This window comes from Homarus americanus, unplaced genomic scaffold, assembly GCF_018991925.1.
Source record: "Homarus americanus isolate GMGI-L3 unplaced genomic scaffold, GMGI_Hamer_2.0 scaffold2361, whole genome shotgun sequence".
Classification (NCBI taxonomy): Eukaryota; Metazoa; Arthropoda; class Malacostraca; order Decapoda; family Nephropidae; genus Homarus; species Homarus americanus.
In genome coordinates, this window is record NW_024724824.1 from 43,562 (window position 1) to 61,151 (window position 17,590).

Consider the following 17,590-nt stretch of genomic DNA (forward strand, 5'->3'; position numbering starts at 1 on the left):
GCACTGGCTCCTGAGTATATTAGAACATGCTCCAGTGTTGGTCAAGTCTGGCCTTGAATGAACTTGCACTCAGTGCTGTCACAATGCTCTCCAGCAGATTGTTCCAAGAGTTCACAATTTTCATTCTGAAAAATTTGCCCTCACAGTTTTCTAGACTTGTGGCTTCTTCAATCTTGAGCTGTGATCCCTTGTGGGGCGGACGTCTGTCAGCTCCAGGTATGTATATTCGACCGAGTGCCCCGAGATGTTTATACACCTCAATTAGGTCACCCCTTGCCCATCTGTAATATAAGCAAGGTAGTTGCTGGTGCTCTAAGATGTTTATACGCCTCAATCAAGTCACCCCTTGCCCATCTGTAATATAAGCTAGGTAGTTGCAGGTACTCTTAATCTCTCTGGGTAACTGAGGTTCCATAGAGCAAGCACCAGTCTGGTAGCCCTCCTTTGGACATTTTCAATCAATTGACAATCTCTAGCATACCTCGGGGACCAGACAATTAGACATACATGTATTAAATTACAAGGTGTATTGGAATAAAAAGCCATTGATATATTATGCATTTTTTTTTATTTACTACCCATTCCCAGTATTTTAAATTCTAGAATAAGTAGCTCTTTATAAAGTTTGCCTTATAACCCGATGAACCATAAATTTATTAAAAAAAAAAAATATGACCATATATACAAATAGGATTATGTAAATACACTTGCTTGATTACTTAAGTCAAAATTTAATTTCTGTCTTCAAAAAAGTACAAAAAAGTAGTAAACAGATGTGTAAATTTTCAACAATGATTGGCACTGCTGTAGAAAAGCGAAGTCTTGGTTTGAACTTGGAGTTACTGGGTACTTAAAAAAATAATTTATACTACTAAATTCTGGCACTGACTGAACACACGTGTGTAAGTTACACAGATAATGCATAAATACTGTACCTTCCAAAAGAAAACTGCACTTTAGAAACCAAATATACATACAGTATACTGTACTGTATACAGAATTGCCATTATAGTTATGAATATTACTAAATTTCTAGTTCTATAGGAAGGACATTTTACATATACAGGTAAATAACCTCTGGGATTCTTGAAAATTTAAGTTAGCACCACAGACGCAACGAAGTATGAGAATCTTTTGAAGTCAACTATGCTGGAGAGCAACTGCATAAAACCCTGCTGTGTTTACTCATTTAAACATACAGTACCTCAAACTGACATTTAGAAATGCATTGATTTTACAGAGGTAAGAAGACTCAGGTTCTTGAATAAAACCTAAATGAATCAGTGTATATATATATATATATATATATATATATATATATATATATATATATATATATATATATATATATATATATATATATATATATATATATATATATATATATAAACACTTTTCTTCATACAACACCTACAATGTAAGCAAATACTGTAATACTGTTTATGTACAGTATAATGCATCTTCAAAATGCAGTACATTGTACCTCCTGTGCCTGATATCAAGTCCAAAACAGTGGATATTTCAGACTTTCATGGATTCAATATTCAAACTACAATGCTCAGCCTAAAAGAAAGTCTCAGGGATGAGTAGTAAACGTCCCATTGGGTGATCCACAGCACCCAACCATAGACAATCCTAAAATACCTTTGTACTTTTATAACAGATCAGAATCAGGCAATCATTTATGAAAAAATAAATAAAAAACTTATTTGAGCATTAATTTAGACAGCTGCCATATGCCATGCCATCCAAGTTGTCATTCAACGATTCGTCCAGCTACGACAATATACAGTACTGTACTATCATGGATAAATATTTTGCTTTAATTTTACATGGTTGAAGCAAGTTACCAAGTTTTATGACCAAAAGTATCAACTCTGGAAATTCACTTTATATAAATTTTTTATAACTCTTTGGTTTCTTTTGTCCAGTTAATGTCCTGGGTGTAAAATACAGAATAAAATTTATGAATTAGAAAACTTTTTCAATATAATTTGCAACTTCAATATAAATTCATACTTTCAAAATCTATTAACAAATTTGGAGTTTATTTATGAGTTGGAATATGGTTCTTAACATAACTCATTTTAGAACAAGTTGCATAACCTGACATTTAGATTCCCATAAGGCTCAAAAACCGAAGTGAAATGCATTTAATGCTGGACACTAAAATACAGAATAATAAATATTATATACTGTAATCATGAAATACCTTATCCTGGGGAACACAATTAAATCTCTTTGTTCTTTTAATTTTCTGATTGTGAAATGATTTTATGTTTTTCATTAGAACATGATGCAGACAATTTCATACTGAACCTTGGTAAGTAAGTAAGTAGGTAAGTGTGTGTGTGTGTGTGTGTGTGTGTGTTTAATTTCCAGTGCTGTTTTTTATTATATATTATTTTCGCCACTTATCAACTTAATAGCCGTTTGGGCAGTCTTTCCAGTGTTAGTACAGGAGGAAACCAGAGACTGGGAAACCTGTGAATAACACCCTTCCCACATGTGTTTGGGCCGAGGCTCATACCCTTGACATATTGGTGAGAGTTACAAGCGTTACTTACTGTACCACCAACACTCCTAAACAATTATTCTCAACTGTGAGCACTGAGCATGTAAGATAAACTGGACATATCTTTGTAGCAGGTACAAATGCTGCCAATATGGCATAAAGGCATTTTACAAATTTATCATAAAAACATGAAATACTTGAGTAATAACTAGGAATAAATGACCCTTTCTTCAAAGACTTATACATGGCATAAACAATAAATTACTGCATTCATTATATTAGTATCTGTATTTTAAATTTTGAAAAATATAAATTGCCAAACTTAATGTTACTGAAATAAATTTCTCATTCAAAAGATGCATACACGCCAGACGTATACACTGGCAGTTTAAAAAATAAAACACTTGGAACCTTTTGCTATGAACAATTACTCTCAGACACTATGAACAAATACAGTGCAGTACTAATATACCTGTGAACAACTTTGATGAAATACTTTATAAAATATTAAAAATATATCTTAAATATAAAAAGAATTTTAAAGTATTTTTATTTTTATTTCCTAAAATATAAGAATGTTACATTGTATATTACTGGCAATAAATATATGAACCCTTGACTACCTTTTCTCGAAAGAGCACACGAGTATCATCTTAGCTAATAATATTTCATTGATGGCTGACATTAAGCATCCTGATGAAATTAATGCTCTTGTAAAAGCTATGTAAAAAATAAGTGCTAAATAACAAATTCACCGAAGTTAAAACAGATGGCAGTACAAATATATTCCTCCAGCTCCCCATAAAGAACACACTTAGAGCATTATGGGATGAAGTTCAATATCTCAAGAGTGAATGGGTTCCATACTGTATACAATTTCAAATGTTTTACATGATTTATGTAAACCAATTCTATTATGTCTAACAGTAGTGTGATTCAACAAGTTTCTTGGTGAATTACCATAAAAGAGATACTATATAAGAAAGTCCACATCTTTTTTTTTGCCAAATCTCTTACTGCAAAAAATTGTTTGCATAACCACATTAAATACTTCCTTTATTTACTGGAAACAAGAAATAATTATAAATATTCTAAGTACTTTTGCACAGTTATATCCATGTAAGGCAAAAAAATCCTCATCTATGCTTTGATAACAATGCTCCCTCATCACGTCTTCTTGGATTCTTCTACCTTACTATTAAACAAAAATCATCGCTTACGGTATGTACCTGCTTCTGAATCTCTCATAATAACTGCTAGTCTTACCTGACCCTTTTGTTTACACAAGTTGGGTAGCCTACTATGAAACACTTCTTTCTTGGGAAGCTCTTATGTACCTCTTAAAATACAGTACTTGTGTCTTACTTGACTCCTTCAAAATATTGGGTACAGGTACCTCCTTCTCATGACTGGCCTCTCGAATCTTCTTGCTCCTCCTCCTGACTTCTGTTATCCTTCAGATGGAGGACGTTTTTCAACTTATCCATTACCTGTTGCAGAAATATACAAAACCTGTAGGGTCTGACACCACCAAGATAAATGTTTGCAATGACTACTGATATTTATAATCACATGAAAAAATATATTTTTTAATAGCCACCAAAATAATGCACTCTTAGCACAGTATTCTGAAAGAATTTTTTCTTATTTTGGAGGGGATGTTATTAAGTGGCACACATATACCTGAACTTAAAATGGTCAAGATCCAGAGGATATCCTATCAGTAAAAAATGTGAAAGTGGGTTCTGTAGGCCTGACAGCTTAATAGGGGCAGTGTGGATACAGCTTACCACAAATTAAACGCATTTTTTTGGACACAAAGGATCAGTGTGATGGGCAATACATTCTACCATCTTCAATTTCCCCAATAGCAAAGCTAATTACCCATTCACTTGGGTAAAATGTGGATTCCAAGGACAGAAAGCGAGCAGTGTATCCACTCAGCTGTTGCACTTCATCCTATCAGTATATCTTGATAATTCTTTTTCACTGTTAACCATTATTTACTTCCACTTTTCTCTCACTAGCACGCAAATACACACACACACCCACCTTGTTGTGGAATTTCGTGAGAGAGCTGGATGATGGGCTTTTGGGGGGGCCACTTGTGGTGGTGGTGGCCAGAGGACTCTTGGGTGGGCTTGTAGTCCCTGTCAAGAACAATGAATTATGCACTCAATTAAAAAATTAACATAGCCCCAACTGCAATAATTAAAACATTAAAAACTGCACAACAAGAGGTACTTGTAATAAGTGTGAAGAAACTTGACATGTCAGAGGCAGTAACTTTGAAACTACAGGTTGTACCTCTCTAGTCCGGCAACCTCGGGACCTGACCGGTGCCAGACCATGGAAATTGCCGGACCATGGAAATTCACCCTTTTCCTGGATAGATAGTGACTTGTGCTTATGCTTGGAAGCACTAGCACCACTTTCTCTGCATCATGGTCTCTTTGAAGACATATTGAATGGTTAAATGTCGTATAGTAGCTTCTCAAATTTCGCGAGTTTTTAATTCTTAACGTATTTTATTGGGACACACAAAAAAATAAAAATTTTGACCGAAACTTGAATTTCGACGGGTTTGAACGGCCCGCCAACGTGCAGACGACGTGCATAATCGTGTAAACAGCGTCATTTCTCTTAAGTACAAAAGATTCATTCTTGTTTATTATTGAATGTCTTTTTTATTGAATTAATGTTTATGTGTGCAAAATGAGCAATACAATTCATTAATAATATGTGGAATATTAAAACACACGAGGAAATGACACAGCATTGTTTTCGTTGATTACAAAACCAGTGACTGACTGGTTCTACATATAAAACTGAAGAAAATAAGACCTTGGCTGTAGCTGTAGTAAAATTAATATGGTTGTTTTAAATATTGTTATTTAATGTTAATAAATGGAACAATAGAAGTAGCTAACGATAATGGTCAAGAAAAAAAGAGAGATCGCGTATGTAAGTGCGATGCGCACACGTGAAAATATATCGTCATTACTTTACATAAGAATATGAAAGCAACACTTATTTACTGTTCATATATATTTTCATTAATGTTTCTGAATTTGTTTTCATTGAATTAATGTTTGTGTGTGCAAAATTAACAATACAATTTATTAATAATATGTGGAATATTAGAGGAGACGAGACGGCTGCCGGCACTGTTTATGTTAAAGCTTACAAAACCGGTGACTGATTGGTTCTACATATAAAACTGAAGAAAATGTGACCCTGATTTTAGCTGTAGTAAAATTAATGTAAAAAAAATAACATGGCTGTTTGAAGTACCTGTAATGTTATTTAATGTTAATAAATGGAACAATATAAGTAGCTAACCATTAATGGTAAAAAAAAAAAGTGAGACTGTGCGTATGTAAGTGCGCACATGTGAAAACATATCGTCATTACTCTACATAAGAATATGAAAGCAACACTTAATTAGCAGCCGAACTGCAGGATGTAAACAAACCTTAATTTCCCGTGGCTTTTTTTTTTTAAGGGGAATAGCCCACCCGGGCATAGGTCACTGACCCACATTGGGGCCTGATGGGGCAAAAATTTAATACTCCTGTAATAATAATAATAATTCAGATAAGTATATAAAAAAAAAAAAAGCTGTCAACTTATTGGACAAACTAAAATCGTTCCGACCACAGAATGCGGACTAGAGAGGTACAACCTGTACTAGCCTGATAATTTAATTCATATATATATATATATATATATATATATATATATATATATATATATATATAATATATATATATATATATATATATATATATATATATATATATATATATATATATATATATATATATATATATATATATATATATATATATATATATATATATATATATATATATATATATATATATATATATATATATATATATATATATATATATATATATATATATATATATATATATATATATATATATATACAGTAGATATCTTGAATAAAGACGAAAGCTAAGGTCTCCGTTGTTTCCATTTTCCCGTGTGATTTTATCATTTATCTTATCCACGTTTTCATATACATGAAATATATATATATATATATATATATATATATATATATATATATATATATATATATATATATATATATATATATATATATATATATATATAATGAGAGAGAGAGAGAGAGAGAGAGACCCATTTTAGTTATGCACACAATGTTACTTTACCCCAAGAGAACATTATATTTTCCCTCCCCTTGAAGTAATCAATACTATGCTGTACTATACCTGTGGGGTCCAACGATCCATATCATGAGCACTCACCAGAAGAGGAAGGGTCCATGGAAGTCCTAGAAGCACATCTGGAATTTTTGGTGGACAAATGATAAGACCTCGGTGGGGACCCTACGTACATCATGTCACTGCGGGCATGACATGGGGCGTGGTACGAGAAGCTCCGTCCAGTCTCGCCTATACCTCGTTTCCGGACATGTGATGGCCGCGAGCGCTGGGTGGCTGGGGCCGATACCTGAGGAAAAGAGAGTAAAGAAATTTGTCAGGTTTGTGATCGTGGCTGATAGACTATTATATTTAACCCGACCAAGAGTGATTGTCCTTAAAAGGGGTGGCTCCAGGAATACAAAAAAGGGGGAGAGGGGGAGGAGGTCCAAGAAGTGGTGGATGGGGGAACATGGCGAGCACAGTGAGCTCACCCAGCTGGGGGATTTTTTTTGGGGGCCTTATTGAAATCTGACCAAGATCATGGGCATTTTGAGGCCATTTTGAAGCCATGTGCAGTTGTGCACTTGATATTAGGAGATATTCTGGAGGTAAATAGTAATTACTTTTTCCACTAAACAAAAGTGCTTGAGTACAATACTACACTATGAAAATTTATTGGAATCAACATAAAACTACAATTACCGGTATACGATTTTTTAGTTTGGTTAACGAGCGAGAAAGTGGCCATGATTGGGTACAATATAAAGTAACCCAGGAAAGGAACATAATTAGTTAAGAGGTGCTATACTATAGGGAGAGGAACTTCCTAATATGGAGAGAAGATATGTCCTACCGTGGAGTTTGGGATGTCCTCATATAGATTTACTGGAGCCGGGCCTAATGATGTCATTCAAAATAATATTATCGTGTTTGGTGGCTGTTTTCACTTAGATTTTTAGTACTAGCTAGACAAGTGAAGATGACAAAATACAAGTGGATGAAGTATGTCTGAAAATTATAGTAGGTTTCATTATAAGGTAAACATAAAGCTAGTCCACAGTGTTACTAAAACAAAATTAATTAAGAAAAAATAATAATTACAAGATACAGTACTGGTACTGTAATCTACTTCGCTAAGGACAAAGAGGTTGACAGCTAATATTTATATTTATGATTTTTACACAAATATAACTCTGTACGCTATACAGTATTTTTTTTTATGGGGATTAGCCCACCCGGGCACAGGTCACTGACCCACAACAGGGCCTGGGGATGAAAATGTAGTAATAATAATAATAATTCATATTAAATAAAATTTATAAGAAAAATAAAAAAATAAAATAATAATTCATAGTAAATAAAATTTATAATACAAAATACAAAATTAAAAATAAAATAACAATAATATCAATAACAACACTAAAAATAATGATAATAATAAAGAACCATAAAGAAATGCAAAAATTATGAAAATATCAAGAGTGAGAAACAATATATGCATGATGTGTTGTCAAAGTAAGAGAAACAATTGATACCCTGCAATTGTGTGTAAATGAGGCAGAAAGATCAGATCAGCAACCTGAGACTTGGTCACAATTTTTGTGATGCCATATAGCAGCAGGGTTTTCCAGGCCCTGTTGTGGGTCGTTTGACCTGTGCCCGGGTGGGCCAATTCCCGTAATTTTTTTTTTCAATCTACGATAATAAATCACCTGTAGTTGGCAGGACATGAAAGATAAGTGAAAAACTGGTCATATGACTTAAAAATAATGTATCTACGTTCTTTGTACGCAAAGAAGTTAATTAGGTACTGTAAATATTCCTCTGATATCTGTTGAGTCAGCGCGTTGCCGTCTGCCCTGTTTGTTTACAACCGGGTTCGGTCTGAGTGTAATCTCACGTCCACAAAAAAACGTTAAATTACACCATGACACTTTAAGAATATTGCTTACATTGGTACCAGATATCAAACTATGTATTTTCAGTTTAATATGGCCGGGGAGGGGTTGTTAGGTCGGTTTTCTGAGGAAAAGAAAAAAGTAAATTTTAATTTTTCCCGGGGATTAGCCCACCCGGGCACAGGTCACTTACCCACATCAGGGCTTGGAGGGCGAATATATAATAATAATAATAATAATAATAATAATAATAAATACAAAACAAAAAATAAATCTAGTGAGAAACGATACAGTATGTATGTTGTGTTGTCAATAATAAAAGAAACAATTGAGACTGCAATTTTGAGTAAATGAGGCAGAAAGTCATATCAGCAACCTAGGACTTGGTCAAAATTTTTGTGATGCCATATGACAGCAGGGTCTATTATTAGACAACACATTATGCTTCCAATATCTTCCCAGGCGATAGAACCTCCCTGTTTGATAGCTGCCTACCACTTGTTGCCAATAAACGAAATTTAAGTTGAAACTGTTTTTCCGATCGATTGTTTGTTGACGTTATAAACGAATCTGACCTTAATTTCTGACGCAAATCAATAGTTTTTGAGATAAGCCCCCTCCCATCTCAGTATCTAGAAATTTGCTATAAAAAAATCAAGGTAAAAAGTGTTCAAAAACCATTGGAAACCAGTTTTAAATCCAACCTAACTAAACTAAACTAAACTAACCTAACCTAACCTAACCAAACCTAACCAGGGGAGGGGGATTCCACAGTTGTTCCTAGGTGTGTACCGCCACGTTCGTAATTTGCGCCAGAAATGCCACTGAAGATGATAGTCTTAGAATTGCAACTATAAAATTACCGAGATTCGTTTAGTGGCAACAACTGTAATAGAAACAAGGCTCATTTGCGACGGAAATGGTCAGATTCGTTTGAAACAACACAAAATACACTAGGAGTTTCCGTGATGTAACTAAAACGAATCTTTACCGTTGTCGCCTCTGTTAAAATACTTACTACTGTATAATTATAACATGAAAAATGAACAAAATCGAACAACTTCTGGTGGTAGCAGTTTCCTCATAAATTAGATAACGCTCGTTTAAGACTCTGGAATCAAGCACAAAAGCACTTTCCTGAACAACGCAGGAAATGACGACAAGGTTGTACAGACAGAGTTTTCATTTACAGTATTTTAAACAGACGTAAAAGCGAATGTAAAACGCAATTGAGACTACTATTATACAAATATGGGTAAATATTTAGAAGTTGCCAACACCTACTTATATATAATATACTCTATAGCGTTTCCATCGGAAATGTATATTTTCGATATTTTAACCGACAAAATTACCATCATTATTACTTATTTAAAGAGGGCAGGGCTTTGAAGTAGAGGGGAAATGTGGGGTAATACACACCGGTGGCCGGTAATAAAGTCACAGGAAAAAAAGTCACAGAAAGTCACAATTTTGGCTAGGAAAAAAAGTCACAGGAAAAAAGTCACAATTAATTTATGGTGGCCGGTAATAAAGGCACAAGAAAAAAGTCACAATTTTGGTTAGTTTAGGTTAGGTTCTGCATATTCCTTTACTGAAACTGATTGACATATTAACCTTAAAAAATGTGAGAATTCGATAGTTAACTTTTCTTTTTTTCCTGTGACTTTTTTTCCTGACTTTTTTCTGTGACTTTTTTACCTGGATTCTACACACCCACCCCCCAAAAAACACAAACTTTTGAAAACCTGACCTAACGTTTCCTAACCGTTAAAAATCCCAAACGTATTCATGTTTCCGGTGTTTAGTAGGCGATGGTATTGTTTCCGGTGTTTAGTAGGCGATGGTATTGTTTCCGGTGTTTAGTAGGCGATGGTATTGTTTTCGCTTTTTTGTATGTGCTGGTGTTGTTTTCGGTGTTCAGTTCTGTAGTGATTCATAAACTCAAAATTGATTCTTAACATTTTTACAAGTTAGGAAACGTTAAGCAAGGGTTTCAAAGGTTTGTTTGGTGTTATTTTTAAGTATTTTACCTCACATTTCCTCTCAACTTCAAAGCCCTGCCCACTTTGAATAACTAATATAGTGGGTAATTTTTAACGGTTAAAATGCTCGAAAAATATAATTCCCGACGGAAACGTTATAGAATAAATTATATTTAGATTTTTCTCTTTCTCCCCATGTAAGACTCAATAGTACATAAGTAGGTGTTGGCAACTTCTAAATGTTAACCCATAAATGTGCTCAAATTCATCACCGTATGTTCCATCATCACCGTATGTTCCATTGTGGACTTGCGGGTAATATTCTATAGTGGAATCCTGTGTCCTGCAGTAATAATGTTCCCTGGTATCCCCCTCAGATACTTATCAGCAGTGAATGTGGTCGTAGGTAGTTAAAATAAATGGGTATATTATTGCACACCATAAGACTTGCACTTGTGAGAATTTATTTGGTTTAGAAAGGAAAAGCTTAGTTTTCCCACGAATTAATTTGAGCTGCACCCTGGACTAACCTGCAAACCTTGCTCTTCATGTGGTATTGGTAAAAAAAAAATGCTCACCCGAGTCCGATATGTTAAAAATGAAGGCAATGCACAGCAGTTTCGGTTCGGTTATCATAGATATTATGAGGAACAACATACAATCAGAAATACCAACCGCACCGAAACTGCTGTACATAATGTTCATTTCCAAACATATCGGACCCAAGTGGGCAGTTTTTTTTACATGCAATCACGTTAACTTGCCCTCCACATAGACGTTCAATTTCACGTTCAAGCTCGATTTAACTTAAAAATATATACGATCGACCAGATACTCCTTGATATATACAGTACTGGGATAAAACTAATATATTCGGTATAGTCCACTGAAGCTCCTCCACCCCCTTTCTTCACGGTCTCCAAGCGCCATCTCCTCATGCCCCCTCCCCATAAAAAAATAATAGTAATCGGCAGGTAAACCTAATATGCTCTACCACTTCAGCGCACTGCCCACCAACATTGCAAGGCCGGCTGTAATCCAACTTAGCCCACCCCTTCATTGACAATTTAACTTAACAGTAGAAAGTCTAGTAACATGTTATGCATTAACTAGTAACAAGTTAAGCATTAACTTTACATCCCCCGAGCTTTTATTAAGAATATCGGTTTCATCATATGTAAGCAAGCCTAGGCCTTTCCAATCGAATCTTGTAAGCCTAGTCCTCCTACTCTTCCCAGATTGTGTTGTGCTTTAGATTGCTCACCCGACTATTATCACGTTACTGAACAAGACCTTCACCAAGCCGAGGACCTGTCCTGGTACACCCCCCCCCCCCCCCTGACAACAAACAGGCCGTGTTGCAAATTAGGACCCAACTTAAAATTGTGCTTCCCGGTTGGCTACCAACGGGATTTCCAAAGCAATCGTTGAGTACAGTTACTGTTCGATTCATTGTTATTCTTAAAACGATCTGGTTTGCTTCCGTCCTTTATTTGTACTTTAAAATCGCTCTACAGTAACTCTAGCTTCATAGTGTTTAAGTTAACATAAATAACCTGTTCAGCGTTCTCAAGATAAACCTGCTTTCGTGCCTTGACCCGTAAACTTGCCCTGTTCCGTACCTTGACTTTTCTTTGTTTTGTTTATATGAACCGGGTTACAACGTGCCATTGTTCTTTAAACTTTTTTTCAAACAATATATCGACTTGCAAGAACATAAGCAACAGAAAAATTCTGTTCTATCCTTGGCCCATATGTGGAGGGACTGCATAGGTGCTAAAATACACAAGGTTACACGTGGCTGGCAGCTGCTCAACTCACAGAACAATTGTGCTTAAAATACCCTCCTCTTCGACACCAACCAGATTGTATTTAACAACTACTTCGCTCACATTGGCCACTGCCCGCCAGTTCACACAGCAACTAAGCGCTATATTTAATGTTTACAGTATTGTCCAACGCATTGCCCCCCAATATGCTGATACCTCTTTTCATTCTTGACTCCATAACCTTGCCCTCATTCCCAGAGGAATTTTTATTTTTTATGTAATGTTCCCTAATCGGAATTTAGTGATGTACCGGTATCTGTGTTACTTACTCATGTAAATCATACCATCAGACGAGACAATTTATTCACACATCCAGGGCCGTCCCTAGGAGGGTGCGGGGCCCAGGGCAACTCAGCCACTGCGGGGCCCCAGAAAATATATATATGGAGTCAGATTATACGGTCAGGGGAACCCACCCCCACCAACCCCCATGGGACTGTCGCTATGAATGGTAAGGTCACGGTTGCGATGGTGGCGTAAGCCGTCAGGTCAGATTAACCAGTTAACAGGTAATGTGTCCGAGTGACCTCGGGCAGTCGCCCCCCCTTAAGGACGGGCCTGCACACATCCACCGACTTTGCTTAGAACTAACTAGACTGAAACATCGAGGCCGTGCGTTCGCATACTTGTAGTTTACGGTATTTCTGGGCGGATCCAGGAATATTAAAATGGGGGGTCCAAGAAGTTTTGGGTGGGGGAAAGTGGCTGGCAAAGCGAGACCACCCTGTTGGGGGGTTTTGTGGGAGCGCTGTTAGCTTCCCCCCCCCCCCCAATATATATATATATTTTTTATATCTGACCATTATCATGGACATTTTGAGGCCGTTTTGAAGCGATGTGCACTTGACATTAGGAGATATTCTGTGGTCAATAGTAATTACTTATTTCTATACAAAAATGACTGAGTACAATTCTGCGTTAAGGAAAAAGTATTGGAATCTTCTGGGAAAGCTGGCTTATCTAGGTTAAAGCAATAAGTCGACTGGCATTTGCCAAATAAAATATTAAAAGTGGCGTGCCCGTTCCCAAATTTTTCCTTTCGACATGCTGTAGTATATTAAATACACTTTGATACTTTAAAACATTCCAACACATCTCAACTCAAATCACGGAAGATACTAAATGAGAATGCGTATCACATAATTCCTTCTTGCATTATTCGTATTCTGCAGTCCTTGAGCACTAAGTTTTGTTGTTACTGTACGAACATTCTTTTGATGTTATTGTTTACCCACAGTCTGTTGACCTTGACGTTACATATATTTCTAGTTACGACAGCGCATTCTCTTCATGATCCATGACTTTTTAGCATTTATTAATTTCAATTTTCGTATAAATCGCTGAATGGGAAGAGCTTGTTGAATATCTATTTTTTGGCATTCTTTATAAAATCGAAATGGCCTAAGTTAGAGCTATCTTATATATATGTCACCTCCATTGGTAGTCTTTCTTGGTATCTCAAATCCATGGATATGGTTGTATAGCACCTCCGGTTTCTTTACGCCCTAACACCTGTTGGTTGATATTATTAGATAGTCACAACCACCTGTCTAGCCCGTCCGTCGATACTCCCAGACGAGATATACGGTAGGCGTATAACACTTACCTCCGAGTTTAGTCTCCCAGACGAGATATACGGTAGGCATATAACACTTACCTCCGAGTTTAGTTAATGTAAGGCAACAAAATGAAACTGCCATTTTTGGTTTCTAAAATATGTCGTGGCACCTAGCCTCTACAGGACTAATCTACTACTGTACATCGGGTTATTCCTATCACAACGTAACTCGACATCTTTTACTTTCTCTAGAATATTCTGCTAGGAGCCGTGCAATGTTTACCTGTTGTGTCTACCGACTACCATAACCCTTTGCATATCCAACGTCTATTGTTACTTACCGCCGAACTTTCAGAGTTGTTCCTCGAGCGTCTCGTGTGGTATAGATCCCAGTCATTCTTCAAAACTGGTGTCATGAATGCACACATCATGAGTGCGCGTGTTTTAGGGGCAAGCCACTCTGTAAATGTCGCTGACGAGACCTTTTTACAGGCTGGGGCGGCGGCGTTGGCAGGATCAGCCTCAACTGATCGATAAACGAGTTGTTGTTCTTCCGGAGTTCAGAAAGGGGTGGGAACCATCCAGGTTTCGGTCTTTCTACGTTGTAGGCGAACGTTGATCAACTTGTGGTGTTACAGCAGCAGGTGGTCACGTAGGTGTGGTCTTACGAGTGACAATTGACAGACACTCTTGTAAGTTACCCCGAAACAGCGAAGAGTGAGAACTGGTAATTGGTGTGCGAGATTCACGGAAAATTTCCTCTGATAAGATCACTTTCTGTGACTGAAAAAGTTGCTCTGGAAGATGTTCAGAGAAGCTGCTCCTCACCCTCTCTTGGCTGTGGTTGTAGCGAGACTACGTGCACTGGATCGGTGCCTCACGTTCACACAATAGTCTCACTGATCTGTCAAGTTTCTCCCGCGCTTACGTTGGGGATTTTAACTCAAAACAACTTAAAACCTATCTATCCACAGTGTCTGGTCTTAAATAAAAATAATTAGTCATGAAGTGAGGTTAAGCAAAAAAAATCCTCGTTATCATTAGTGTATGATTAAACATAAAAAAATATATATAAACCTAGAATCTATTTTTGTGAACACTCCCTCGTAGCGTGATATTTGTACCCCCTCGCGGTGGTGCCACATCTATACTCCCGGTGTTGGAAATATGCCAGAAGTCCCTTTACTCGAGGTGACGCTTTGCGTTTACACGGCATTTCGCGCCTCTAGTAACCCACAAGAAAGAAACTAAAATTACATGATAACGTGCTGTCCTCATGGTCGTCAATTGAAAATATAAATGTGATACATGCAATATAGTAATCTCATCCCCCTAAATAGCGTTAGGGTGGTTAGTCTTTAAGGTGAAAATATTACCTGTACTGTATACAGTATAACTGAAGATAAACTTTCTATAACATAAGGAAGCTATAAGGTTGATGATATACAGGAACACTAAAGCAGTTTTTTCTGCAAATTAAAATTCCAATGGTCTTCTGTCAAAATAAATTGCTCTGTAAATAAACTAACGAATACATGCTTAAAAAATGTAGTGTAACCTAAGATTCCACATGAGCGGTTAATTGGTTAGCGGAAAGAAACCCTGAATATAATTTCAATCATATCTGCAAAACAATTTCCATAAAGATATAACTCAATCGAAAGAATTCACTCCCCAAATCTCAAATATATTTGGAAGTTTATGTCTGCCTGTGCGTGTGTGTGTGTGTGCGTTTTCCGCGCATGAGTCCTCTCCCAGACATACGATCTCTACATAATATTTTATTTGGTATCGATGGAATCGTCTTGACCCAGAGAGGGAGAGAGAGAGAGAGAGAGAGACTTCTCGGGCAACTCTGCTAGTAATAAGGGATCATATGAAGATTCTCTCCCCCAGAGTAGACACCTGAAGAATCAACCCCCCCACTCAAGTTTTTACTTTTTACTTTTATCCTCTTCACCACTGATCGGCTCTGTTAGCCGCTTGGGCGATCGGTCACATCTCTGTTACGCATTGTTGGCAAGTACTGGGCATGCACTGGCTCCTTAATGTACCTGAACCTGCTCTAGGGCTTGTCAAATCTGGTCTTGAAAGAGCTCACACTTGTTGCCGTCACAACACTCTCTGGCAAATTGTTCCAAGAGTTCACAACTCTCACTCCGAAAAAGTTATCCCTCAGTTTTCTGGACTAGATTTAGATTTTTTTTTTAGATTGCCCCCGAGGGGGCTAGTTTATTGGGCACCCCCTTACATCCTGTGCAAAGTGAAGCGCAGAAGCGTTTACAGCGCCCATCTGGGAAGCATGCGTTGTTCATGCTTGCCTTTATGACTCATGCATTAAGGGCGTAAAAGCCTGAAGGGTCATGGGTTTTGTCAGCAAGTTCCATAAAGTGACAGAATGATGAGTGTGTGTGGGGAGAAAATTCCCGGTACAATTTATCTGTTTATCGCAAAGTGTGGCAGGTCCCTAATAATGTCAAGTGCCAGGCCATAGGCATTGACAATATTGAGGGACATACCTTTTAGTGTGATTGTGATGGCGTGTGCGTCGGTATGCTGGTTTAGTGGCTTCTTCAACTTTGAGCTGTGATCCCTTGTGAGACGAGCGTCCGCCAGCTCCAAGTAAGGACACTCGACTGAGTAGTGTCCTTTGAGATGTTTATACACCTCAGTTAGGTCCCCCCCCCCCACTTGCCCGTCTGTAGTATAAGCTAGGCAATTTCAGGCGCTCTAATCTCTCAGGGTAGCTGAGGTGCCGAAGTGCAGGCAACAGTCTGGTGGTCCTCCTTGGACATTTTCAATCAACTGACAGTCCCTAGCATATCTCGGGGACCAGGCGGGGTAGCACCTCACTCTTGAAGATCGTTACGCTAGATACCTGAACGACCTTCTTATAAGACCTAGTAATTTAGTTACCTGATTCACTTTCTCGTAATGGCCCGAGAACTTCAGTTCATTGTCTACATACACACCTAGGTCCTTTTCACATTCAGTCTCAATTGATGCAGTTTCTTCGTCCCACTGGGACATATGATACTCCTCCTTACCGTTGGTACGTCCCAGGTGCAGATTCTTACACTTCGTGACATTGAATCTGAGCATCAATTTCTTCGACCATTCTTGAAGCTCGCAGAGATCCTTCTGCAACTCTTCACAGTCTGCTTGGTTCATAATTTCCCGAAATAACTCTGCGTCATCTGCATATATTTGTATGGAGGAATGTACAGCGTCAGGCATATCATTTATGAAGCAAACAGACAACAGAGGGCCCAAGACCCTGTGGTACCCCGCTTGTGACGGGTACAAATAATGATTTCATGCCATTAATCACCACACACTGCTTTCGGTCATGGAGAAAATCTCCGACCCACGCGAAGACATTTCCCCGAATCCCGTACCCTTCCAATTTAATTTTCAGCCTTTCATGGGGTACGCTCTCGAAAACCTTGGCAAAATCTAGATATATATTGTCGATATTACCACCCTGTTCCAGAATTTGGGTCCAAACATCCAGTACCTTGAGTAATTGTGTTAAGCAGGAGCGCCCCAGCAAAAAACCGTGTTGGCAATCCTTTACATTTATAAGGTTGTTTCGTAGTAGATGTT

General features: G+C 37.3%; 1 protein-coding gene across 1 annotated transcript; it reads right to left on the reverse strand.

Annotated features, from left to right (window-relative positions):
- Positions 1-551: 551 nt before the first annotated feature.
- On the reverse strand, positions 552-14,857 carry LOC121864570. The gene is made up of 4 exons (XM_042363636.1): positions 14,326-14,857; positions 6,817-7,021; positions 4,568-4,665; positions 552-4,005 (listed from the first exon to the last, which is right to left on the reverse strand). Exons 1-4 carry the CDS (start codon positions 14,413-14,415, stop codon positions 3,919-3,921), a joined length of 480 nt encoding a protein of 159 aa, XP_042219570.1. The 5' UTR covers positions 14,416-14,857; the 3' UTR covers positions 552-3,918.
- Positions 14,858-17,590: the final 2,733 nt, after the last annotated feature.